Below are 27,868 nucleotides of genomic sequence, written 5' to 3'. Positions count from 1 at the left end.
GCCGAGGCGGCGCGGCCTGGCCCGGCTGGACCCGCTCCCTATGCTCGTGGCGGCTGCGGAGCTGCGGGTGTGGGAGCGGGCAGCGCCGCCGCGATGGAGGAGTGACCGGGAAGGTAACGGCGCGGGGTGACGGGGACAGGACGTGTACAGGCGGCGCGGGGTGACTCAGCCCCGGTGGTGGCGGGGGCTGGGCCTGCCCGGCCGTTGGCGGGGGGCGCGGCGCCTCAGTGGCGGGGAAGGGGCGGTGTGGGCGCCCACGGGCGTCGCTGCTGAGGTGGCGGCGGCGGCGGGCTCCCTCGAGTCACCCGGCCAGTTCCACTCAGCCCGGCGCCGCCTCCTTCACGGCCTTGAGGCTTTGGGGGTCGGGGGGTGACGGCGCAGTCGACCGGCCCTCGGCGTGCCTGCCCTCCGTGAGCCGGGAGTCTGGGGGTGCGTGCGTGCGGCCGCAAAAAATACGGGGATTTTTCTCCTCTCACGTACGCCGTAGCTCGCCGTGCTGCGGTGGCTGCCTCGGTAGCCGTCCTCCGTGATGTCCCGGGTGGGAGAGGAAAGTAACCGTAAGCTTGCAGTGAGGGGAGGGAGGGGCCTTCCCCGCCTCCATATCCCGCTGCCCCCGGTGGTGTCCCGCCGTGGGAGAGCTGCCGCCGGGCCCCGGGCGGCCGCAGGCCTGGCAGGAGTGCTTTGTCACTCCGCAGTGGCCCCGGGGAGGGGCTGAACGGGTTAAGTTGCAGCCCCGGTGTCTTCGCCGCAGATGTGGACGCGGTGGGACGCGAGTGCCCGATTGCCGCCCTGAGCTGAGCCACGCAGCGGTGTTGGCGCTCCGGCGAGTGGGGGCTGGGTTCCTTGAGCAGGCTGGGGGGAGCAAGAAGACCTTACTCTTCACAGGGAATTCCTGGCCAGTAAGAATGTGCCTGATAGGAAGACCTAACATCTCACCTTCAGAAATAGAAACTTTCTAGTCCAGTCGAAAAGTTCTCGAAGTAGCTATAATTACACAGCTGTTCATTTTAACCGTGTGTTAAGTCAGGGTAAAAGCTCTAGAGCCTGAGAGTCTGTAAGTATGCTCAAGATCTGCAGCAAGCAAAACAGATCAAAAAAAGAATGTGAAAGGTGATCTTTTACTGTCTTTGTTTTATTAGAGAGAAAACCTGAGGGAATTAAGATGAAGCATGTCACTGGCTCCCTGCGTGCTGTCACAATCTTGTAGATACCTAAAAGGAGTGCTGTCGTGAAGTACTCTTCAATTGCTAATTGTTCCCCGGGTTAGCATCTGTAGTTAAAGTGCTTTGAATGCTTTCATTATTAGGGCATATCTGGACCTAAGTTACACACCCTTGACCATGTTAGTGGTGTTAAACTGAGCAATCTTCCCCACTTGAACTGTGGCTACATTTTTTTTTTTTTCTGCTTTCCTGTATGGAACTAGTTTATACTATCAAATGCATTATAAGTATTTGATAAGTGAAAGGGAAAAAACAATATTAATAAGAGATATGTATACCTGTATGACTTTGCTGTTAAGGAACTGCACCTTCCTAATTAGTCATATAGATGCCACCCATCATAGTGTACTGCTTAACAAAAAAAGCATCTCTACATAAATAAGACAATGCTTTCCACACTTGCATACTAAATATTAAAGTTATTGCTTATTTTTTATAAATAAAACTTGCTTTATTGATATACTTGATGTTATAGCTGAATGTACCTTGCAATGGGTTTTGCAAACTGTGGGTACTATTAAAATTGCAGTTCAGGTTTGCTTTTGAAGTGTTACTGGCTGGTAAAATAGATCTGTAGGGGAAAAGTTACCAGCTTAACTAAAAACATATAGCACAAGAAGCTATTTTGTTAGCTTCTCAAAAGGCTCATTCAAATAGTCTAACTCATTAATTGCCTTTTAGAGTTGGCTAGTCAAGCTGAAACTCTTAGAAAAGGGTGTATGGTAGAAAATGAAATTTTAAATATACTCATGTTAGCATGATTTGCATTGCTGTTAATTAAACAAGTGAAGAGAATACATGTTTGAGCCAGGTTATTTTTAATAGCAAAACTTGTCATCCAGGTGTAGCAGCTTACTGCCTTTTGGGCAGATAATGTAGTGACATCAGCAGGAAAATATGCTGAAAATATGCTTCTGTATATTAAATGGTTTTACTTGTATAACTCTGGGCCAGACCCTAATCAAAAGATTAAAAAAAAAAAACAAAACAAAACACAACAACCCGAAACCGAACCAACCAACCAACCCCCCTCCCCCACGGCGGCATTTTGTCTTTATTGTAATCTGGCTGCTTTTAGATGTCGATTATGGGGAAAACAAGGTGGGGGCTGGGGATGCAGAAGGAGAAGACTCAGCAGAGCAACTTTAATCCCTAAAGGTTTTGACCCTGAGGGGGATTGCTCTGTGTCATAAGGCAGTGTATGAAGCTTGTTTTGCCACGAGTCATCACTTTGTTCCAGATTTTCTGGTTTCTATTGGGCCACAACCTGCAGGGTTTTTTGGTACGAATTCAATTTTACTTTTTAAATGGCTTTTCGTGGTGCATTTTGTTACAGTGTATTCTGTAATGAGCTTTGTAGCAATGTGTGTCTGTTACCACGTTAGGTTTTGGGCTCCCTTTTTCAGGCATGCTTGCTGTTAGTTGTCACTGTGCCACCTTTCTTCTAGTGGGGGAGGGTGAACAGTAGAGCATGCATAAGACATGCAATACTAAGAAATCAGAAGTGCTACCTATAGGCATGTAGGCAGCTTCAAACCACAGCTCCTTTGTATTTCATCTCTTCCTCTTGTCTGCCTTGCTTTCCTTTACCTCCTACATGCTTATGTAAGAAGGCCTTATTTCAGGCCTAATTAACTATGTTGCTGGGTGTCTGTGTGTGAGCTTGGAAGGATAGATGGATTTTTGTCCCCTCTTGGTGTTTAACGGCATCCTAGTATTTGACAATTATTTTTTTAAAAAAATTCTCTTCTGTTTTACCATAGCATTGCAGAATAGCCTGCAGAGGCACATAATCTTTAGAACATTTGCCTAGTTTACTTTTTAATTTTACACTGAATTTTCTAAATAAAAATCACTGCTAGTAAATTAGCACCCATTACCAGGCACAGAAAACTTTTAGTAACTCAGTGTGATGTATTTTGTCGTTAATGTCTAAGATATTTCTCTTGTGTGTGCTTGTTTTAGAGGAAAGACCTCCTAATGGCTTTGCTCCCCTAGGGAAAATACTTCATTAAATGGGTTTATGAAGCATCTTAATAATATTAGAGATTAGTAGCTTTTTTTTTGCAGTTGTGAAGGTTGTGGTGGGGAAAAAATACAGCAGTCTATAATTTAAGTAGGAGATTTATGCTTATGTCATATCTTGCTGAAATCTTCTCTGCATGCTTGAAATTTTAGTTCAAGCCTTTCAGTTGAATAGTACAACATCATGCCATTTATCTGTTAAGATGATATTAGCTCTTTTCAAGAGAATTGAAATATGTGGACACTTTAAATTTATTTTATTCAGTAAGAAGTTTGGTACTATTAAAAGTTTATTAAAGGACTCGGAATACTGATATCTGTATCAGAACTGTGCTTATTCATGTTTTGGTGGAGTATGTACTATATGTTTGAGATTTGTGGGCAAATTTCTGTGGTTGTTGCTGTGCTGCTTTTAATTTTTGTTGTTCTGCCGAACAAATAAAGTTTCTCTTTCTCTATTTGCAGATGATTGTAGTTTCCTCTCTAGAAGTGGGCAAACGAGTTAGGAGTAGGAAACAAAAAGTATAGCAATAGAGATGGATGAACAAGCCCTTTTAGGGCTAAACCCAAATGCTGATGCAGACTTCAGACAAAGAGTATGTAATCAACTTGCTTATCTCTTTAACAATTGGGGGTGCTATTTCAGTGCAGTAGTCTCATATTTCCTTGGGCAAGGGGTTGTGGGTTTGGCTAGATTTTTTTGGTTAACCAGTGTATAGGGTTCATGGCAGAAAACAAAATTGTGTTGTAAGCTGAAGGTCCTGTGTCACCAGTTCTGTGAAATTACACTTAACGTGCATAGAATTTATTTTTCTGGGCTCTGACTCTTTAAGTTCTTTGTACTTATTGCTCAGCCTCTTTCAGAGGCTCCATACTCTCCATCCTCCAGAGAATGGAAAGCAGCCACTGAAAACAGTGAGTTGCTTGCAATTGCCCTTTCAATTCTTACATGATATTTAGTGTCTTTTAATGAAATCTGTGTTTGTAACTGTAGTGAAGCTTGTATTAGCATAGAGTAGGTTAAAAAAGTAATTGTGGTGCGTGGTAACAGTTACTTCATAAGAGAGATGCTGCTATGAAAAGGTATCACAATTTATGTAACTATTTCATGAATAAGTGTTTCTGTTTACTGATTTATCAAGTTGATTCAAGTGTCTACAAGATAACCTCCAGTAAAATCTTTTAGAAATGAGGATGATAATACCTTAGTTTTTGTGTTCATGAAACAAATCTGGAATGTATAAGACAGTTAAAAATTTAGTTTGATGTGGCTAATATTGCTAAGCAGCCTGTTAAATACATTGGTTCTGGATGTTTGTCCTTTTTGGAAAGATAGATGTAACTAGTCTTTAAGTGTTCTGTTAATAGAATATCACTGTAAAAGTTGAGCTTATAGATTATTGACCTTCTAACTATACAGTCTGCCTAACCTGGAAATAGCTTTTATAAAAGGTGACTTACCTTTTCACTAATCATGTAAGATGTAATATCCAAAGGAAGTATCAAACAATTTCTAGTAAAACTGTTCAGTATTAGAAAATTACCTGTACTATCTACAGGAAGTGAATTCTTGTTTTAAGAACTTGTTTCAACTTACTAAATAATTACTTTGGTGAACGGAGACAATTATGAAATAATGCAAAAAAAAAAAAAAGCCCAGCAGCCAGAAAACCCTCTTGAAATACATGCATTCACAGAATTGAAATAATGTTGTTAATCTAATCTCTGTTTCAAAAGTTACTTTATTCTTTTGTATAACAGACCACACTTAATCTTAATCCAATTAGATCTAGTTAACTGTTGTCAAAAGCTTTTTAGAAGTTCTGATTATCTTGATTATCTAAAATTTGGTAGAATTTTTTTTCTACTCTGTAATAGATTCCTAAATTGACAGTTGTCAGGTGCTCAGTGTTTGAATATTTCTTGAGCTTGAGGTGTTGAATGCAGCTGTGGTGCAGTTGTTTTCAGTGAAAAATCTAAATCACTTTCTCTGTAGAATTTGTGGAAAGAATATTAACTTGGATGTGACCTTCCACCTATGTGTAAAGGCCCTGAGCAGCTTCTAGTTGACCCTGTCTCCAGAGGTCCCTTCTAACTTCAATATTTCTGCTTCTGTGACTTTAATATTAAAGTAACAAAAATATTTGTATTGAATGTAAAGGGGAAATGGGTACCTGTAATATTAGCATTTGAAGAAACTCTCTTGTGTTATGGTAATTAGGGAGCCATATAAATACTTGGAGGTATCCAAATACTGTTTGGTTTTTTGAGGGAGAGCTGCTCAAATGTGAGTCTAGGTGTGAATGAGGTGTCTTGCTGTGTGGTTTGCATCTTTTTTAAAATGAAACTTACTTGGATGTTTGCAGGCATTAGCCTACTTTGAGCAGCTGAAGATATCCCAGGATGCTTGGCAAGTCTGTGCAGAAGCATTAGCTCAGAGTATATACAGGTAATGCAGATCATTGTTTATTTTCATTAGTAATATGTTTGGGTCTGGTTTTAGCTCTGCAGCATAATAGGCAAACTGTACATTGCTGAAAGTTAATATGGTCTTCATGCTATTTTTACTATCACAGTGGCTTCTGTATAATGTATAAATAAAAGTCCTTAATTTTGTAGCCTAAAGACTGCTGCTTTATGAAATCCAGGGAAAAAGAATGAGTTCTAGTGCTGTCTTTTGGGGAAGAGAGCTGAAAATTTCCCATGATAAGACTACAAGCTTTATGTGTAGTAATCTCAGAAGCGGTTTCTTGCCCATATTCTGTGGAGTAGGCCATCCCACTTTTCAAGATGGGAAGAGTGTCTAGTCACCATAATTTTTGCACGAAGTTGTGTATTTAGATCTCAGATGCTAGGTTGTTGCTGTATTGCAGAATAATTCAAGTTGGAAAAAAACCGAGATGTATATTTCCTGAACAGCAACAGTGATTTATAGTGAATGCTTTTTTGTAAATGATTTATCAAACTTCTGATTCCAACAGAGTATGCAGTAACAAAACCACACAAGATTTGAAAACAGCATTTTATAATCTTTACCAAAATACATTATGATTGTTACAAATTTTTAGATTAGATAAACTCATGGGTAAAATTTTAGATTTTTTTTTTTAGATTAGCTATTTTGGAATTTTAGATTTTTTTACTTATTTTTTCATCTAGTCTAAAACTTGTAATAATGGGGAATGTTCCTTCCTAATCTATACCTCAGTTTGTCTTTAGCTTTGCTCTTTAAGATGTAATGTACAACTTGTACTTAGTGTATTAACAGACCATGAATGTATTATTGAAGCCTGACAGATTTTTATAAAGACAGGATACAATAATCATTGCAATTTTGTATGTTCAGTACTGAAATCGAAGCATCACAAATTGGTGGCTATAGAAAAGAAGATTATAATATCAAACATAGATATTAATTTAACAGTTTCTTTTACCAAATGAACTGCTCAAGTAGTTGTCATTTTTGCTTTGAAGTAATAGCAGTAGCAATTTTTCTGGTGCACAGTAATTCTTGATTTGCCAAAGGAATGACCTGGCTGTAATATTTAAGGCATTTTTTCCTTCCCAGAGAATTGTACCATATTGCCACCACTAACAGCAATTTCTTTTCTTTTATAGTGATGATCACATCAAATTCTTTTGCTTTCAAGTTCTTGAACATCAAATAAAGTTCAAGTGAGTATTCTTTTTTGACAGCAGCCTTATACATCCATTTAATTTTTCCTGTTTATTCTGCTTGTGAAGAAACTTAAAATGGTGTCTGTCATCTCGGTTGATGAGGTAGTTTTAATCTGGTCCAGAGGACGTTCTTGTATTGCTTCACCTTTTCCTGGGAGAAGAGTAGCTGGGTTTTGAGCAGCATGTTTGACTTGGCTAGTCTAACACCTGTGTATGGCCCAACACAGTCCCAATTACCAAGGATTGCTTGAAACTTAGTCATTCCTTTCTGGAGATTCAAGCCTTACTCTGTACTCTCATTGATTTTTTGCAGAAAAGAGTCCTGCAAGCAGCAGCCTTGCTCAGTACAGGGTTCTGGGCTTCAGACAAAGCTCTATTCATTCAATAACCGTGACAGAGATGTTAAGAGTCTTTTGACTGAATGGTGTTTTCATTGAATCATAAATTTAGGAAAAAATACTTTGAAATAATATATGACTGTCTTGGAATATCATCATGACTGGTTGCAATACACTGAATATGTGGGTCAGGCTTTAGATAGGAATGAGATGTATTTTGCCACTGATTTTCACAATTATGTATTAGAGTAAAAATGAAAGGCTTAATTTTCTGTGATTTTATTTACCTGATTTTACCTCATTGTCCATCTTCCTCTCCTTGTTCCACTCTCGTCACCTGCTTCCTGCAGTATGTTTTCTCTTGTTTTCCTGCTTATTTTCTCAAGCGTTTTCAGTGAGGTTGCTTTTTTCTTCTTACTGGGTACTTGTGACAGGAACACTGGAGTTGCATTCAGCAGTTATTCCTGTTAAGGACTGTACCAAACCTATAGCTAGTTCTAGTGCAAGCTGAGCTAGTTCTGGGAAGGAACATGTTGTGTGAGTAGTACTTGAAGTGGGCTGGGTATAATGTCAAATTTTGCCAAGACTGTATGTATGACATAAAGCAGAATGACTTGTTTGCTTTTTTGTTTTGACATGTGTCTGATAATAAATGTACTCTAGGTCAGATCAGTGAAGGACTTCCTTGTGCTCACTATTGACAGTCTTCATGTAGTAAACAAGTCTGAGCATATACAGATGTCTCTTCCTTCTCCCCGTGGCTTATGGTCAAGCATGTATTTTTATCAGGGTCATAAGTCCTGTCCCTGAGACCAGCCTTCCTGCAAGATTTCAAGCTTCTACTCTAATATAGAAGGTGTTAATGCCTCAAAATGTAATCCATTAATATGGGCAGAATGTTTTTTCTTATTTTTAGTCTTCAAATCAAAATTTTAACATGCAAGTAGCTGTGTAAATTGCTTTTCTAGGAACCTTTTGTTTACCTTAATGTGCAGTATTGTGTGTAATATTAAAAGAGGTTTTGCCTCACTGAGTGTCACACTTGTCATGAGGCATGTATTTTGATGTCATTATGCTTTGTTTCAGATACTCTGAACTTACTGAAGTCCAGCAGCAGCTAATTAGGGAAACACTTATAACATGGCTGCAAGCACAGGTAAGTATGTCCCTTTGCAACAATCTTACATAGTAGGCTAATGTAAGGCGATGACTGTGGGCTAAGTGTTAAATCTGTCACTTGAGTTTAAAGATGGCTTCCTGAAGATATACAGTATCTGATGGCTAAAAGCTTTTGATGTGCCAGTCTTCATTAGAGATTCATTAAATCAGACATTGTAAAGAACTCTGTGCTTGAACTTACTACTAAACATAAAACTCTTTTAAATCAGATAATGATTGTGGTTTAATCCGTTGTAGCTGAAATAAGGAGTATTAAATGTTTCCCTTTAGAGATATATATAATCCAGATTCCTGATGTTCTTGACTGGAGAAGGAGCAGTAATTCTGTTTTTAAGACCCTCCTGGCCTAGCTCCTGTCTACTTAGAATAGCAGATGTTTATGAATTAACTGCATTACTTGTCTGTTAGTAGCCAGTGCTTTGCCATAGTATTCTTTCTTGTGGAATTAGTTATGTAGCTGAACATCCAGTATCACAGTTGGACCCAAGAGTTTGTAATGAGCAGAACTGTCAAGTGAGCATATACAAGTCTTTGCCTGTACCTGCCATTATCTAGTTATCATTCCACTTCTGTATTCAAAATTAACATAGTTGCTTTGTTTGTAGAAAACCTAACAGTAGGAAATGGAATGTAATATAACTTGAAAAAGAACAGATCATTGTGAAATGGATTAAATTGCTTTTAATTTCTCTTTGTGGCAACTGTTCCCCTTAGGAGGAGTTTACAGGAAACAAAGGAGAGAGAGGGAGATTGGTAGTGACAGATTCTACCCCACTCCCCCAACAAGCTTAGTTTTAGAAACTTCCTTTACTACTCTTAAAGCTAACATCTAACGTAGGCACAAGCTAGCTACAAGAGGACTGTAACTTGTTGTCTGGAAGTTCTTGTTTATTCCTTTCACCAAACTGACAGATTAGCTTTTAGTCTTTGAACAGTACACTTAATGTCTTAGTACTGAATTAAAGACTTAGGACTGTATCACCCAGAGACAATGTTTTCCCTGTTTCACTACGATTTAGCTAAATTTTCTTCTAAATCCTTGGAAAGGTAAGGCTTTTTATTTATATCAGTCAGGAAGAGAGTTAGTATGTTTATCACTACAGATATCAGCAAGCATGTATTGTTCTTCTCTAATTTAGTAAGAATATACAAATAAAATATCTTGTTTCTACCAGATGCTGAATCCCCAGCCTGAGAAGACTTTTATTCGCAACAAAGCAGCGCAAGTCTTTGCATTGCTTTTTGTTACTGAGTATCTTACAAAATGGCCCAAGTTTTTTTTTGATATTCTATCAGTAGTTGACCTTAATCCACGAGGGGTGGATATGTACCTCAGAATCCTGATGGCTGTTGATGCTGAGCTGGTAGACCGGGATGTTGTTCATACGTCAGAGGCAAGTTGTTATTTTGCATTAACATTTTTTTTAATTTTCTAAAAAGTTCTCTTACTTCAATTAGAGCAGAAGGCTTGCAGATATGTTGGTGTTTTCCTATGGCAACTCTGCCTTAGAGACTTAAGGTGGTTTAGATCCAAAAGCTGTAAGTTGTTTAATGGTTTTTATGATTTCATACTTTCTAGTTAATGTATTTTTTACTTGAAGAGCTAGCAAAAAGAAGACTGATGGATTGAGTTAACCAATTTAATGTTTGACTGACTCATTTTTAAATGTTAATTTCTTCTAGTGCCTCTTTTAAGGAGTTCTAAAATCAAAAATCTATTTAACGATCTAGAGGGCTTTTCACCTTTGTCTGCCTTTCTTCAGTGTTTGGGCATTGTGGTAGAAAAAGAGCAAAACCTATACTTTGGTTTTATTTCTTCCAAGAATAAAATGTGCTCTCTTTGGGTTTCTGATTTGAGTTATTTATCTTGCTAGGACAAGTGGTGTCTGGTAGTGGACACAAAAGTGCTACTAATTTGACAAGATGCTAATCTATGACAAGTCTGATTTATCCTTTTTCTGTATTGATAGGAGGCTCGTAGGAACACCTTATTAAAAGATACTATGAGAGAACAGTGCATTCCAAGTTTGGTGGAATCATGGTACCAAATCTTACAAAACTATCAATATAATAACTCAGAGTTGACATGCCAGTGCCTTGAAGTAGTTGGAGCTTATGTATCCTGGATAGATTTGAGTCTCATAGCCAATGAAAGGTAAGGGGGTTTTTTGATGGAATGTGTTTGCAAAAATAACATTGATAGCATGCTTACTGTATTTCTATGAAACAGAATTAAAATGAATCTTTGAAAAAGGACTTCATATATAAATCTTTGGAGTTTTGGGGGTTTTAGTAGAGTGATTGACTTTGTAAGCCAAGCCAATATAATGGCTGAAATAGACACTAGACAGTTTGTTGGGTTCTCCTTAAAAAGTACATAATGCTGTGTTTAGTCAGTACAATAGACTTTAAAACTGTCTTAGAAAAAGCAATTGTTGTAAATATGCACAGAAATAATATAAAGTTTCTATACAATGCTACTATGTACATATAAAAATATTTTTTTTTTTCCTCTGAAGGTTTATAAATATGCTGCTAGGTCACATGTCTGTGGAAGTTCTCCGGGAAGAAGCCTGTGATTGTTTGTTTGAAATTGTAAATAAGGGAATGGACCCAATTGATAAAACAAAATTGGTTGAATCTTTATGTCAAGTATTGCAGTCTGCTGGCCTCTTCAGTATTGATCAGGTTTGTATATTGATTTTTAGAATAGGAATGAGTCATAGGTTTCCAACAGTTCTTTAATAAGCAAGTGAACAGAAAACTATAAAATGACATCCACAGATTAGGGAGAATTAGTTGTGCTTCTGCATCAAAGATAAACACTACTTACAGTTTTCTCATACTCAAAAGCTTGTTATTAATACCCATTAATTAAAAACCCATTGCATTTTGTTTGTCCTTAGCATGGGTTTTTCATTTTAGAAGCAAAGTATTATTTCCTCTCCTGAAGTGTCGTGCTTACTGTTAATGTTGCTTCTGTGGTTTGTTGCCTTGAATTTTCTCTTCTGAGTGAATAATTCTGTGATAGGTATTGTAGTCAAGGTAGTTTTTTATGGTGATGCATTAGATCAGCTGTGCATTATTAGGTAGGGGAAAGAGCTTTTTTGAGTGCATGTATGCTGTTCTGTGTATCTGCACCATCAGACGTGAGGCTTGAAATTCCTGGCTATAAGCTGGAAAAATACACCTGCTAATCAAGTACACGTTCCCTGGCAGTTGCAGTGTTTAAAGGACAGCTGTTTGCTACCCGCCATGCAGAAAGGGGAGCCAGTCCTTATGAAGTTGTAGTCCTTAGATGGCAAGACAATTACCTCTTTATTTTGAAGCCTTTGTCAAATTTGTATTCCTACTAAAATGCAGAAAATGTCTAACAATCTTACCTCAGTCTTTCTAAGGAAGACTTGTATTCTGCTTTTGTACAGTTATGGCAGGGAGCAAAGCATCTGTTTGGGTGACTGGTCTAGGGGTACTTTTCAATTCTAATCAACGTATTTCTGTAAAAGCAAGCCATAAATATTTAATATTAACTCACTCTTAAAGGTAGTACTGAAAGTTACTTGTTATCAGTATTCTGGTGAGCTACAGCTGTTAATTCTTTACAGTTTTCCCATAAAAAGATTTTCCTCTTACACAGCCTAAGATTTATGGGTATGAATGTGCTGCTGTGTTTATTTTGAACCTGCTTCTTGATGTAAAGTAAAAAGAGAAACGGATCTGCAGAGACGAAGCAAGTTACTGTTGTATTATGGAGAACAGCCAAATCTGGCATTGCTTTAATTTCTTTCTCTCCATTCCCTGGGGAAAAAGAACCGGGCAATTAAACTTTCCATCTAGCAGGCAAATGTTGGTTTTACTATTTCTACATGCTAGACACGAGTAGAACAGTCTGTAAGCTCATCCCATTTAAACATAAGATCTGCTAGTATTTTTAATTGGACATCTTGTCTTGCAGGAAGATGATGTGGATTTTCTGGCCAGATTTTCTAAGCTGGTCAATGGAATGGGGCAAGCGTTAATAGCTAGTTGGACTAAACTGATAAAAAATGGTGACATGAAGAGTGCTCAAGACACTCTGCAAGCTATTGAAGCAAAAGTGGCCCTAATGTTGCAACTGCTAATTCATGAAGATGATGACATCTCATCTAATATCATTGGCTTTTGTTATGACTACCTTCACATCTTGAAACAAGTAAATACATCTGCCTTTCATTTAACATTGCTTTTTGACATATGATTTAGTTTGATTTCTGTGGGAATATATGAATCTCATACTATGTGCAAGCTGACTTGTGAAGTAGTTTTTTGACTAGCCTTGAGAATATTTAATGGCTGTGGTCATGTTATTTCTGTGGTGGTGTTAGAAATCTGAAGAAATTGTGTTAAATGTTGTGTTAAGTGGGAAGAAGGTTTGCAGATCATATGGCTGTTAAAGCAAACCTGTCTTTTCCTATTAGACAGCAGTAAAGGAGTTACTGTACAAAAAATAACACTTGAAACTTATTTTGCAGCTTTCTGCACTTTCAGACCAACAAAAAGCTAATGTAGAGGTAAGTACTTTGTACTAAAGATCCTTTCTTTCAGTAACACTTTGGGTCAGAATCTTTCATTTTGCTAAAATAAATCATGTTTTGTTTCTGTGCTTTAAAATGTGCAATGTGACAATAATTAAAAGGGAAGACTTGAAAGTAAGGACAGTATGTTCAATCGTCTGCTGAATAACTACGGCTGTTTCTTCAAATAGTAAACCTATGTTGAATTGTGTATGAAGATGAAAGCTATTTTAGAGCTGGTCTTCCCAAGCAACCCTTAAGCACATGTTGGTAAGCTCCTGCACAGTCTGTACTGTTGATAGGGGATTCTTAAATCAAGGTAGAAGAGGTGGATATTTTTTTCCCTGAAGCTTTGTATTTTTATTAAAACCTGCCCTAATTCCAAAGGATTGGAAGTAGTGTGGGAAGGGTTGTCATAAAATTTGACCCTTGATAGTATCATAAGTTAAAGTTATGAAAGAAGCTGCAATCCAAATATAACAGTTGTACTTAGAGTGAGCAGCTATATGTTAAGTGTTACATTAAACTGTACATTTAAGTTTATACATAAGCTTAAGTTTATATATAAAGCATTAAGTTAAATAAGGCTTATGTCTACTTCTGGAGGCAGTAAACTTGTTTGGGGTTTTTAGCACAGTCCTTTTACAATTTTTTCTCCTATGACCCTTCTGCACCAATATGGATGAATTAATTTAGATGCTGAACTGGTTAGATCAGTGCAAGTATTTTGTAAGTTCATACAGCCGATAGCTGTGATTACTTTTCCTTTACGAAGAAAACTAAATTCTGTACCTGTTCTAACATGAAGAGTTGAATATAGATAATCGGGGTCTAGATTATCTTGACCTGGTTTTGTCTAACGTCTGTTTAAACTGGATGAGGTAACACAATAAGAGAAGTTTGATAACATCACTTGAGTGTTTTTATTTTTGTTACTATGTCTCGTTTGTTCTTATAACTGGATCAAGCAAAATTACTACTGCAGTGCACTTAAGGCACTTAAAATTTGAATATGTTACTCTCTGGAAGTCTGTTTTGTTAAATTTGCGTTCATACTGAAGAACTTTGTTAGAATTATTTCTTAATTTTACTGAGCAGCTCTTGAGGATTTGTGTTAAACTGAGAAGTGATCATACCATTCTTTCTTCTTTCAGCCGTTTAAAAATCTATTTTAATTTTCACTTGTTTTAGCTAACTGTGTGTGTCAGTCCAGTTTCTGTCCATCTTGGAAAGTGTGAATGGAATTGAGTACTCCATGTATTTTAAACGTTAAATTGGAATTCTAAAAACCTGAACTAGTAAATGCTTAGTAAGATCAAAGTGATACCTTTAGAGTTTGAGACTTCAGTAGAGATGAGGTCAAGTCTTTATTGCTCTTTTAGGACTTACCAACAGTCCCTACTAAGGTGAAATTGCACGTCAGTGCTTTAACCGATCTAACAACTTGCTGCTGCTGAAAAGGGAAGGTTTTGCTTTTCTCACTCGTTTGCTGCTCCTAGCTCTTACTGTTGGATTCTTTGGTGAACGAATTCAGCTTGTTAACCTGTCCCAAAAAAACCCCCAACCTTTAAAGGATGTTCAGTTAATAGAGAAGTTAATATTACAGCTAAGCTGACCTGCGCCTTTCAAATAAGATCTTGGACAGCCTGTTTAGCTTCCTCTACCTAGTTCAGTCATCTTAATTGTTTTATTTCCATGTGAAACAAATGGCATAGATTACAAGCAGAAAACAAAGCCAGGTAATACTGTCAGAGACTGAGAGCTCCAAGTTATCTATGCTGTGTATCTGGAATGGCATCTGTGTATTGTTTAGATATAATCAATCTGTTTTAATTTGGACTGTTAATTCTTCTAAACCTCTGAAAATAATAATTCAAATGGGATTTAAAATATTTGTAAGCATTTAACACTTGATTTAATGTTTCCTTTACTGTAGGATTTCAACCATTGCTTCTTATCACTTGTCTGCTTCTGTGCTTACAGTTCTGTTTTTATCTTAGGCAATCATGTTGGCTGTTATGAAGAAGTTGACATATGATGAAGAATATAATTTTGAAAATGAGGTATTGTGTTATATGAGTAAATGGGCAAATGCAATTTAAATTGCATGTAGTAAAACCTGCTCACGCTTTTAAAATCCGTATTTTTCATAGACTTAAGGATTTGAAGGTAGGAAGCAAAGATATGTGGCCTGATTATTTTTTTTCCCATGTGGAAAGCTTTTTCAACTTTTAGGCATGTCTGCATTTGAAAAAATAACATAGTCAAGGGCTATCCAAGCCAGTTCAATTAACAGGGTGTTTCTGGCTGCATTTGTGCAGAACTATTCCTCAGCGAATACGGCTGTGCTGTTAGCTAAACATAGCTGTTGAGCTGGCTTGTTCAGTGTAAGTTTGCATGTTTCTGCACATCACTTCTGTCTTGCAAAAAGACTTGGGAAACATTTTGTAATGAAACTCTTTGGGATGTTGTTTGACCTACTTCAGATGGTCAGACCTCTGCAAAAATAAGCTAAAGGCATTGATTTCACTTTCCTCCCATGCTTACGTCTCTTGTCAGCCAGCAACAAAGATTGTCTATGTTAGACTTCACTTTTGCTCCAGGCTGTTCAGAGAGCTCTATAGTCTTAAAAAGGTTAGCTTAAACTGTATGCAGTCCATCATAAATGTTTCTGTCAGTTTAATTTTAAAACTAAATTAGATACTGAGAAAGAACACCTTTGAGGAGTGACTCAATTTTCAAGAACTGGGTCAATAAGGCTTTGCCAAGAGCATTATTTTTTTTCGTGTACTTTTGGCTAGTTTTCAGTTTGGAAAGCCTTTTTAATGTTTCTGGACTGAATGCAGTGGATTTCAACATATTACAACCAGCCAAAAAAGAAGCCTGCTGTTATGTTGCAAGAGCATAGGGTAAGCATTATTGAATTCTGAGTGTGGTATACTGTTCTCGTAGGTACGTTTTTGTTTTAGGTGTAATTGTTTAAACACAAAAATACAGACTTCACTGACATGTGAATGTTTTGTAGGGGGAAGATGAAGCAATGTTTGTGGAGTACAGAAAACAGTTGAAACTCTTACTGGACAGACTTGCTCAGGTCTCACCAGAGTTACTGTTGGCATCTGTCCGCAGAGTTTTTAACACTACGCTTCAGTAAGTTGGGTTTTTAAATGTGTGTACGCTATGCCCTTAGCTTTTTTACCTTTTGTAACTCTCGGAGTTTGTAAGTAATGTGTGGTGTAGCAAGGGAAGCCAATTGATAGAATTGAGCTTGTTACAACTTCATGATAAATATAACTTTGTATAATTTTCCTTGAGCTGTTTAGAAAGAAAAAGCTTTCTTTTTGTAACATTAAAGGGTGGATAATTTCTTTTTCCCTAGAGTTGTTACTTGATCCTAGTCATTTATGTACAAAGCAACAGCCATTTGGGCAAGTGTTCACTTTACACCTCAAGGAAATGTTTGAGAGATGGCAAATATTTTTGTGTATTAATGCTATTAGAAAACCAAGGGTGGATAAGGAAAAGAAACAAAGTGAAGTGGTTTTTTGCAAAAAGAGCAGAACCCATCGTGGTAACTATGCATGTAAATAAAGAAACATTATTACTAGTTGCCTGACTAAAGGCCAGTTGTGTGTATTCACATAGGACTCCAGTATTGTTGGTGGCTTCCTTGTACCTTGCTCTTTAGTGAGCCCTCATTTTAAGTGAAGCTGAATGGCTTGTCCATGGGCCATTGTGGGTGGTTTTGTACCTAAGCAAGCACTTCAAGAAATCTGTATCTTTCAGGTTGAAACTGGTAAAAGAAAATTGGTAGTGCGGTGGTGAATAGGTGATGTGTTTGTGGATAAAGTCTTTGAGAAGCATCCTGAAATATTGCCTAGTCTTACAGTGTTTTTCTTAGTTTAAATCTGCTCTTTTTATACTGTGCATCTGAAGAAGGCTCAAAAGAAAATACTTCTGTGGTGTAACTGTGATTATTTCATAAGCTACTACAGTCTAACATGATCTTCATATTCCTTCTCTAGGAATTGGCAGACTACGCGATTTATGGAAGTAGAAGTAGCCATAAGGCTGCTGTATATGTTAGCTGAGGCTCTTCCTGTATCTCATGGTGCTCACTTCTCTGGTGATGTTACAAAAGCTACGGCTTTACAAGACATGATGAGAACGGTAAGCATGTGTGGTGTGGAAGGTATTTAAAAATGCTAATAAAGACTGGAACACTCTAGTTCAAATGGTTTATCTTAATTACCAGCATGTCACATTGTAGTCTTGGTGTTATAAGGCTAAAGCATTAACTTGCTAATGCTTTTTATTTGTAGCTGGTGACTTCTGGTGTCAGTGCCTATCAACATACATCAGTGACCCTGGAATTCTTTGAAACAGTGGTTAGATATGAAAAATTCTTTGCTGTTGAACCTCAGCACATTCCAACTGTTCTAGTAAGTTTCATCTCATTTACATTTTTGACTAGATAAGTTCTTTAGACTTAGGAAGTTTTCTTAGTTTCTGAGGGTCACTAAAGAAGCTGAGTTTCTTAAATTGTTGAATGATTAGATTTTCCTCCTGCCTTGTTTAGGGATTCTAAGACAGATATTTTCTCGATTGCAGATGGCATTTTTAGATCACCGTGGTCTTCGCCATACAAGTCCCAAAGTACGAAGTCGAACAGCTTACCTCTTTTCCAGATTTGTCAAGTCTCTTAAGTGAGTAAAGCTGTTACAGATGTAACCAAATGGCACTAAATTTACTATACATAGTCCTTCTGTACATCACAGTTGTCATTGAAACAGGCTGGGCTTCAAATGTACTGCAGTAAAATTAAGATATCAAAACAGTGCTCTAGCAGAGTTGTCCTATTGTGTGATACTAAGGTGGCAGTGGAAAAACTCACAGAACGAAGAACTGGAATACATATGCTTAGCTTTAGATGTTAAAACTGATTTAACAGTGTAAGTGACTGTTCTGCTTTTCTTCAGTGAACAGTTAAGAGTGAGTGAATCTGAAGACTCCCAAGAGTAACTCTTCCCTGTCCCTGACCAAATTACAAATATTTACAGAATTTATACTGATGACATTTTCTCAGCGTATTAGAGCCCTTCAAATAGTCCTGTCATGTTGGTCTTATTTCTCAGGCATGCGTTTAATGTAGAGGCAGGAGATGATTCAGATTTCAGAAGGAACCTATTTTTCACCTGTTAAGTGAAATATTTTCATTATCTGGAGTGGGGCTATTTATGTATATTAAAAAAAAAAAGGGGGCGGGGAAAGAAAGAAATGTTTTTTTCCCACTCTGCCATGGATTTGTTTGGCTTACCACAGGTACTATCTCTATCGGCCAGATTTTTCTACAAAAGTGCTTTGATATTTAAAGGGGTGTTCTATACTGCAAGGGTAGTTTAGGAGTCTAGCTTTACAGCTTAAAAATATGTCAGAAAACCTGTAAAAATGCACGTACTTCTAAGTAGTTATGTACTTGTGTTTTACCTCAGTAAGCAAATGAATCCCTTTATTGAAGATGTTCTGAATAGAATACAAGACCTGCTGGAACTGTCTCCTCCTGTGAGTATTTACAGCAGACTTTCCCAATAAATAAGGTTTACACTTGCTCGTTGGTGTGCCTGAATACTTGTTAAATTATAAGCTTAGCACGCAAACATTTAAGCATAAATAATTGTTCTGCTTTGGTGTGAGATCACTGCCATGCTTACATTTATACCTAATTTTAATAATCTTATGTGGGGGTTTGGGAGTATAGTATAGAGATGGGTGTGTGTTGTTTCTTCAACTGTATTTTTGCCTATACTTGATGCCTCTGCTTCAGTAGGAAGAGAATAAAACAATTGTAAACTTACTATAGAGATTACTTAGGCATGATTAAAGACAGTGTGTAGTATCTTTTAAACTTTGGGAAGACAACTTTTGATGAAGGACATTTAGTGAATTATGCCTGTTATCTTCCATTTTAGGAAAATGGTTACCAGGCTCTGTTAAGCAGTGATGATCAACTTTTCATTTATGAAACAGCTGGAGTATTAATAGTTAACAGCGAATACTCTGCAGAAAGAAAACAGGTTCTAATGAGGAATTTGTTGACTCCACTGATGGAGAAGTTCAAAGTATTGTTAGAAAAACTGATGATGGCACAAGATGAGGACAGGCAGATGGCACTGGCTGACTGCCTCAATCATGCTGTTGGGTTTGCTAGGTAGGTACAGCACAGTGACTCTCTGTGTGTTTCTGGTTTGAGTGAAAGGGAAATATAAAGGATTGATTGGGAGGAGGGGCTGAGTTTCTACCTGTGCTGCTTTGACCTAGAAAATCATCAGTGGTTGAGAATTTATAATAGCCCAGAAGATTATTTAAATCCCCTTTAAAAAAGGCTGCTATGGCTGTAGATACAGGGGAATATTGAGCAAGTTTATAGTAAACCAGCATGTTATTCCCTTCCTCAAAGAATTGTGTGGAGCTATTTTAATCCTATGTTGTTTGTAAACTATCAGAATTTTATTCTCCCAAAACTGCCAGAGCGTAGCTACCTCATATCAAATAATTCTGTTCATTTCTTCTAGTGTTTGGTTCTCATTTTATGAAATGTAATATTGTAGTTTAGTGCATGGATTTTAAACCATATGTTACTCTTGGTGTTATTGCTTCTTCACTATATTGGAACATGAGCTTATATAATACTCGGTGCGTTGCTTTTACAGCCGAACCAGCAAGGCTTTCAGCAATAAACAAACTGTAAAACAATGTGGCTGCTCAGAGGTTTATCTGGACTGCTTACAAACATTTTTGCCAGCTCTCAGTTGTCCATTACAAAAGGAAGTTCTGAGAAGTGGTGTCCGCACTTTCCTTCACCGCATGATTATTTGCTTAGAGGAAGAAGTTCTTCCATTCATTCCTTCTGCCTCTGAACACATGCTTAAAGATTGTGAAGCAAAAGATCTTCAAGAATTCATTCCTCTTATAAACCAAATAACAGCTAAGTTTAAGGTATGATATTGCATAAGCTTTTGGGGGTCAAAGTGTTGCTGATATCTCTTCTGGTTCCAGAAAAATACCTGTGTTAAAACCTTATCTCACAATTAATAAGTAAGTACATTTCTAAGGCTGCTACGGGGAGACATTGTCTTCAGCCACAGTTGTACATTGCTGGACTTGCAGTTATTAAATGAGTGGTTTTCTTTCGTTAGTCTCAGAATTTTATGGTGTTTCTAAATTTTGGGGTTTAATATTTTTGAATGTTACTTGTAACGCAAAGATTTTTTTCTTATTGACACAAGTAACTTCCTGCCTCCCACTGAAGTGTTAAACTAGTATTACAAACTATGCAAGCTTTGAAGTGAATTTTCTCATTTCTTACACTGAGATTTCCAGGAGGTAGAGGTACAGGAATATCAGATCTGTGTATTGGGAGAAATATTGACTTAAAAGATGTCAATGCAGTGGTGTTGCATAAAAAAGTATGCAGGCTTAATGCGTTGTTATTTAAAATAGATGGACAAATATGGAGGTTTTGAAATAGAGACATGATATAGTATTAATTGAGAGTAGAACTGTCAACTGATTATTTAGCAAAGGTTCCTGAAGTATAGCCTTTGCATTCGAACTGTGTGAAACCAAAAAGCTCTACAAAGTCAACTAAATAGATGAAGTTACTAACCTGTTGCACATGGTTTGTTCTGTGGAGCTGCCACAAGAATATTGCACTGTTGTGAATGTGATGGGAAATTCATTGCTGTATGAGAAGGTTAAGAAGCCCTTTTAAATAGGCTTAAATAAGTCTGTCAGCAGAATGGAATATTGAAATTACTAGAAGTAGTGCATTTTGTGAGCAGTAGAACAGCTATAAATATACCTGGGTGAATCTAGTATGTGGACCTCTGGAGTATCCCATCTGCCGGGCAGAGAGAAAGAATTGTAAAAAATCAAGTATTTCAGAAATTATGGGGGAAGACTTACTATTTTAGTCCTTTTAGCAAGTTATGTTAAGAGCAATTCAAGATAACAGATAACTAAAAATAGTCTGTGAGGTGAGGCAGGTAAAAAAAAAAAAGTCACAGGAGCAAGACTGGACAAATACCTTATTGAGGTGTAATTAACTTTGATACTGTACCATTCTTGCCACAATATGTTAAAGATCCTAGCTTCAGTAGTCTCACCTTGAATATTTTCAACGTACAGTAAAATGATTAAAGATAAAACCTTTATTAAGCATTAAGAAACTTAACATCTGAGTTGCCTCTTTATGGAACTCTGTTGTGGCTGAATAGCACAGACCTTCAGATTTTCAATTGGGAATTGTTCAGTTAATTTAGTGCCCTTATACTTCTCACTGCAAGTAGGACGTAAATGACAAGTTTATCCTGTAATGCTAGTAGTATTTCAGCTCAGGAAAACTTTCTTCTTTAAGCAGTCTTTAAAGACAAGTGCTACAAAAGGTGGCCTGCTGCCAGCTTTAATGTTAGAGATGCATTTTCTGTTGTAACTATAATGACCTTACAACAGTCCCCCTTGGTATTTCAGGGGATTTGAATTAGTGTCTGTCTGAACAGAAGGATGAGAAAGCCTGGAAAAAAAGCTTTTGTTCCTACTCAGAATGAGACTATATAGGCCTAGGTATTTTTGTGCAAAAGATCGGTGGCGAGTAAGTCAAGATGCAGTAATGTTCATGGTGACTGACGTGATTAATTTTGTTATAAGTAGTTGGTACATGAAAATACTAACTTTAAAGGTGAATCAAGCTGAGAATTGTAACGAACCTTTAAGATTTAATTCTGAAATGTTCAGTTGCTATAACTGTTGGCGTTGATGCCCTCTTCCAATTTCCACAGACACAGGTTTCACCTTTTCTGCAACAGATGTTTATGCCACTGCTTCATGCTATTTTTGAGGTGTTGCTCCTTCCAGCAGAAGAAAATGACCAGTCTGCTGCTTTAGAAAAACAAATGCTACGGAGAAGTTACTTTGCTTTTCTGCAGACAGTAACTGGCAGTGGAATGAGTGAAGTCATAGCTAATCAAGGTAAGTAGTTCAGTTTCTCAAAGGATAGTACTATGGTTATTCCTCTCTTAAGTTTTGTCTAAAATCATTAGCCTAGTTCCTGTCAAGTACTATTAATGATGTTAAGGTAGAATGGACTAATGTAAATACAGCATTCCAATTACCTGTTGTGCAAGAATTCAGGTTTGTGAATCCTGCCGTAATAGGCATGTTCTTCCCATTGATCTTTTCAGTTTATATGTGATCACTGTGTCTAGGAGGACAAGAACAGTGTATCCATCCCTGTGCATCATGGTATTTGGTGAATCAGAGATCATACAGTATATAATAATGTATAGCAGTGTTCAAACTGTTGGGTGAGGCCACTCACAGCTGCCAGTATTTGTTGTGGTGTTCATTTTCTGAAGGACACATGAGTAACTCCTGTCATTTGTTTACTACTATAGATATCAAGATCAGGGGATAGTAAAAGGCATCATGTGACTTATTATCTGTGTAGTTACCAGATTTTCCTTGCCCTTAGTGGCGAAATGCAAATTAGTGCTTTTAAAAGCAGGAATTTAAAGTCAAATGTCCAGTTTCTTGATTCTTTAAGTAATTCTCTTGGTTTGTATTTCATCAGAATGGCTAGGGGCTTTGAAAAGCTTTGAAGGGACTCAGCTGGTAGGTGGAGCTCAAAATTCCTTCCCCCCATCCTAAAATGATGGGTGGTACCTGTGGGAAAGAGTGGCATTAAGCAGTAGTGAGAGCTTTCTTGAAAGACAGGCATTTGGCAGTTGTGATGGGCCAAGAAATTTTTTAAAGAACCAAATGGAAATAAACATTGACGCAGCACAGAAATTTTGTGGTGAAAGTATCTTTCCATATATTGGAAGGTAAGTGCTGCTGAGTTTTGATTAACTCTACCAGTTTTGTGTAGAGAGGAGAAAAATTTGTAAGCAGGTCCAAGTACCCTGCTTCACCTTTGGAGATTTTAATTGCTCTTCTGGCCTTTAATACAAACAAACTTTAAAAAAATAATAATAATGATTATAACCTAAATAAGAGTTGTCTTGCATCGTAGGGGAAACTTCCCAAAAATATTTGAGATTTGTGCAAAAAAGAGTTATTTTGAAGTTGAAGCATGTCTTCCAGGTCAGTATTTATATGAAATACTGTAAGAGCACAGAAACATTTTAGGCTGCAAATTGAAATGACAAGCTCATTTTAATGTGTTTAAGGTGCAGAGAATGTGGAGCGTGTGTTGTTCACTGTCATTCAAGGAGCAGTGGATTACCCAGATCCCATTGCACAGAAGACTTGTTTTATTATTCTTTCGAAGTTGGTGGAGCTTTGGGGTAAGGCTGTCTATTCGTAATTTCTTTGCAGCTGCTACTAACCATGAAGCAATAATAGAATATGGAACGTTGTTTTTCTTCTCAGGAGGTAAAGATGGACCAGTAGGTTTTGCAGACTTTGTCTACAAGCACATTGTTCCTGCATGTTTTGTAGCACCTTTGAAGCAAACATTTGACTTGGCGGATGCCCAGACAGTACTGGTGTGTATTACAGACTTGGGTTTTTTGCTTTCATTCTTGTGGGGCACATTCAAGCTAATAAACCTACAGTGGCCATGTAGTATCAAAGATCATAATCATCTCACAAATGAAATACTTTGTTTTTTATTGAGGTACCTGGATGATTTAATTATTGAATATTGTGGTGCTGTCTTCTGTAGTTCACCTATGCTCAAAACCAAGTTAGCGAGTCACAGATCTGAGTATTTAGCATTGACCTATGTTACTTATTAACTCGTGTTCAGTGAAAGTGAACACACATTGGTGGCTGTCCTTTAGTTCATTTTGGGTTCAGCTATGACAATTTTTTCTGTTTAGAGTGGAACAAAAATTGGGAGGTTGAGGTGTTCAGTTAACATTGTGTGAGAGGAAGATGAGGGAATAATGGCACGAACTAGCCCTTGTTTTCAGCCTTGTTAGGTTCTTTGGTTTTAAATATATAACCAGTAGACTAATTGAACAGTCTAATGTTATGTATTACATTGCAGGCTTTATCAGAATGTGCAGTGACGTTAAAAACAATTCATCTCAAAAGGGTAAGTTTCATACTATGCAGGGAATAACTTGTAGGTTTCTTTCTAGTGCTTTATCAATTTCTAAAAATTAGATACTTACTAGAGTGAATTACTACTCTACTCTTTGATAAAATAATAGGATGACCGTAATGCTGTGCAAGGACACAGGATCCAGTAGTTCTACCACTTGATAATTACTGCAAAATATTGACTCTTCATTAAGGACAAAACTGCTCACTTGATTGTTACTGTGTTTAATTGAAGAACTGGCATTCTTTCACTTTTCAGTGTAGTACTTAAACTGACATAAAAGAGCAATTAGAGATGTACTATAAAGTACTTCTGTGAAAAAGGTATCTTTTGATGTATAGGAGACCACATTGAAAAACATTGATGGAAAAAAGTGATTTATGCATTGTTTAATGACTAAAACACTGTAGCATATTTCCATTTTTAATGGAAAATGAAACAGTTTCTATGTTTTTGTGTTACTGTTTGCAGATACGCCCTTTAACTTGCTGGTTAATGCTTTTCTCAAATGCAAGTAAAAGCCACAACTATACAAAAATTGTGAGAAGTTATAAACTGGCAGAGAAGAGGCTTGTTTTTTAATTGAGGAGAGCTTCTGAGTTTGTTCCTTTCTCCCCAAAAGCAGTGAAAAGATAAATACATAGGAAATCCAGCTTTAGTAAATAACTTCCTGTTAAAAGTACTCTTTCTCTTAATACTACAAATACAGGAAAGTGATGTGACATCTTTTCCCCTCATATGAACTGTATACCATATTCTAGTTCTAAGGTAACTTCTGTGTGAACTAATGAAGTCAATTCACTTTCCTGTGGTAGATGTTTTGGGTTATGTTTATATATACTGCCAGTGTACAGTAGTCCCTCTTCTGATGAGAGGTATCTAATCAATGCAGATATCTCTCAAAGGATTAGAAGTTCCATTTTATTAGTTTAGTCCACTGTAAATTTATGGTCTGTGTTACAAGAAGAGAAACACTACATCCAGGGGTACTTGGATACTAAATTTCACGGTGGGAGTAGTATGGTAAAGCAGTTGGCAGATGCTAGTTGCCAGGTTTGGGGCAGGGCAGGGGTGGGGTGTGTCTTTCATATGTCAGATAGTGAAATAAGGGCCGTCTTCTTACTTAACTGACTTTTACAGTTAACGTGTCACGATCTGACTGGCTGTATTGTAATTCTTATTTCAGTGCAATTTTCAGTGCATTCTTCTTCTATGATACCAAATTGCTGTAGAGTCCTTAATGCCAAGGTTAAGAAATCTTTCTGTTTGCTATCAGCTGATAATAACATGAGCATTTGATATGCATAACTTCTCTGTAAAAGTCATGTAGACCACCTGTCTTCAAACTCTCTTGTACCATACAGTAGAGAGCTATGACTTGTCATTTGTATAAAAACATACTTGAACAAATTATGTACTGCTTTCTTTAGGGTCCTGAGTGCATTCAGTACCTTCAGCAAGAGTATTTGCCTTCTTTGCAAGTAGCTCCTGAGATAATTCAGGTAGGAGTTCTTAAAAGGACATTTGGAAAACTTACTGATCGTAAATGTTAAATGGGAACTAAGTTAATACTGACAAAGTTAACCTCCTACTATCCCTCAGTAAAACTTACTGTGATATTGCATATCAGAATAGGATTTATTTAGCATAAGGAGTAAAGTTACTGGAAGAGTACCTTGCAAAAAAAAAAAAAAAGTTCAGTGCATGTGACTGTCTTCCTACTTCAGCTCAAATTTTGACTTGAGGTAAAAGTATCAGAATACTTAAAGTAATAGCTCAAAAGTAGCATGAACAATGTTGACTGTATAGGAAGTGTGGATAAAGGCTGTATTCCACACTACAGAAATTTAAGCCACAGCACTGGTTCTACTGTCAAAAATTATGTACAATAAGTGTGTGTGTGGGTTGCATGTTTATTTTGGAGTAGTGTAAGGGTTCTCAAAAAGTGAAACTTCACACCTGACCGCTGTCTCAACATTAAGCATTGCTAGCTGTAATGGTAAGCATTGCTGTAAAGAAATTGTTAGATGAACACTGACAAGTTAATTGCAATTAATTTGGATACTATAGTTACCAGGTCTGCTGCATTAGGAGACAATTATACTCATAGTAAGACTTAAACTGTAGAACTTCTAAGTGGTGTTAAATATATGTAAGGATCCAAGTATTATCTCTTGCCAGCACCCCAGTGTTTTCTGATCTAACTTTTTCAAGTGACAAATATATTCAGCTGTAATCTAGAGTCACTTAGTGTGTGCATAATTTTTAAGTGTAAACGTTTGTCTGAAGTACTCATTTCAAAGCCACCAAAAGTTACTGGGAAAGTTAAAAAAAAACTTAGAATCCCCTTGGTTGCAGTCCTCTTAGATAGTTGTGTTTCTGTTACTCAGCTAAAAGTGAATGTGATATCCTGTATTTGAAAATACAGTTTTTTCACCCCAGAATGCACTTGGTCTGTCATAGCCTATTACAATTTTTTTATCTAGAACATGCTTTTCTTTGGTTGCACATTAGGGAAAATACAAACTAATATCAATGGCTTTACATACATTAGGAGCACATAAATACCTTGTATCTCAGTTTGCCTTGATGCTTCATTTAGTTACTTAGTATTTTATTCTGTCTTACAGGAATTCTGTCAAGCACTTCAGCAGCCTGATGCTAAAGTTTTTAAAAACTACTTAAAGGTAAAGATTTTTTTTATTATTTTATTTAAATAGCTTTTAATTCTATTTGGACTTTATCATACAACTCAATCATGGTAGTGACCTGAAATAAAAATGAAATATTGAATTATTTAATAGTTTTTTAGCTGTAGGGAATCTTTACATAGTAAATGCGGTTACCTGGAAAGGAGCAAACAACAACAGCAACAAACCTACAACTGTAGGACTGTCACTTATCCTCAGCACCTTGCAATTTCTTCAATAGCTTGATATTCTTGTGACTTATGTTTGATAGTTGAATAGTTAAAAAGTGATGCTATGATTGTAGAGAATGTCAGGACGCTTCATTTTTGAGGGTGTGAATGTAATTGCACAAGTCACATCCTTGAACCTAGTGTGTTAACCAGTATGTTAAACAAGAAAATGAGCTCCGTCAAGCTAATTATCTTATATGTCAACAATTCCATGTTTTATATTTCATTTGTCTTAAAACGTTGTTTGTTTGTTTTTTTAATAAACCTTTAACAGGTATTCTTCCAGAGAGCAAAGCCCTAAGGAAAGTACTGGACTCCCATGTTTCCATAATCCAGAACTCTGGTTGTTAATTTATAAAAATGCTAACTCTTGTGCCATTCAGACTGGTTTTGTTTTTAAGAAATGTTGCTTTGTGCTCACATCAGTACCTACTTTAGCCTTTCACAAAAAAGAGAAATGCAAATCCCCCACCTGTATCTCGACCATGAAGGTATGTGACAACATGAAAATTATCTGTATACCTACACAAACTTTTCTTATGTATAGGATGATTTAAGCTTATGCTGTAACACATACAGCAATGAAATGACACTTATTTTTTGAAATTAAATGTAAAAAACCCTTCAGATCATAGCAATGGTTATTAAAATGTGTACATTTTTGATACTGAGTAAAATGTTTTCATAAGACATAAAAATCATTTGTTCATGTATGGTGACATGAAAATAAAACAATCAAAGTCATTCTTGTAGATAGTCATTTTATTGAAGTTGTCTTAATGATAAAACATATATATACCTCCTATAAAACAGATTGGTTTAATAAATGATTTCATTTAAAAGTA

General features: G+C 37.0%; 1 protein-coding gene across 3 annotated transcripts; it reads left to right on the top strand.

The window, feature by feature from the left end:
* XPOT (exportin for tRNA) lies at window positions 1-27,868 on the top strand. 3 transcript variants are annotated; one of them, XM_037390740.1, is made up of 25 exons: window positions 1-113; window positions 3,714-3,844; window positions 5,615-5,697; window positions 6,867-6,923; window positions 8,351-8,420; window positions 9,619-9,837; window positions 10,414-10,598; window positions 10,963-11,131; window positions 12,399-12,635; window positions 12,955-12,993; window positions 14,997-15,059; window positions 16,022-16,146; window positions 17,022-17,166; window positions 17,319-17,438; window positions 17,608-17,702; window positions 18,489-18,558; window positions 18,966-19,204; window positions 19,707-19,992; window positions 21,834-22,023; window positions 23,223-23,339; window positions 23,425-23,540; window positions 24,047-24,094; window positions 25,534-25,605; window positions 26,734-26,790; window positions 27,298-27,868. In XM_037390740.1, the coding sequence occupies exons 2-25, from the start codon at window positions 3,785-3,787 to the stop codon at window positions 27,322-27,324; spliced, it is 2,889 nt and encodes a 962-aa protein (XP_037246637.1). In that variant the 5' UTR covers window positions 1-113; window positions 3,714-3,784; the 3' UTR covers window positions 27,325-27,868. The 3 variants fall into 3 exon arrangements, with proteins under 3 accessions (XP_037246637.1, XP_037246640.1, XP_037246639.1); XM_037390742.1 differs by lacking the exon at window positions 1-113 and adding an exon at window positions 1,175-1,262; XM_037390743.1 differs by lacking the exons at window positions 23,223-23,339; window positions 23,425-23,540; window positions 24,047-24,094; ... (1 more) ...; window positions 26,734-26,790; window positions 27,298-27,868 and adding an exon at window positions 23,066-23,216.

This window comes from Falco rusticolus, chromosome 5, assembly GCF_015220075.1.
Source record: "Falco rusticolus isolate bFalRus1 chromosome 5, bFalRus1.pri, whole genome shotgun sequence".
In the NCBI taxonomy this organism is placed as follows: Eukaryota; Metazoa; Chordata; class Aves; order Falconiformes; family Falconidae; genus Falco; species Falco rusticolus.
The sequence above is the reverse complement of the archived record's forward strand: the minus strand, read 5'-3'. Positions and strand labels throughout refer to the sequence as shown.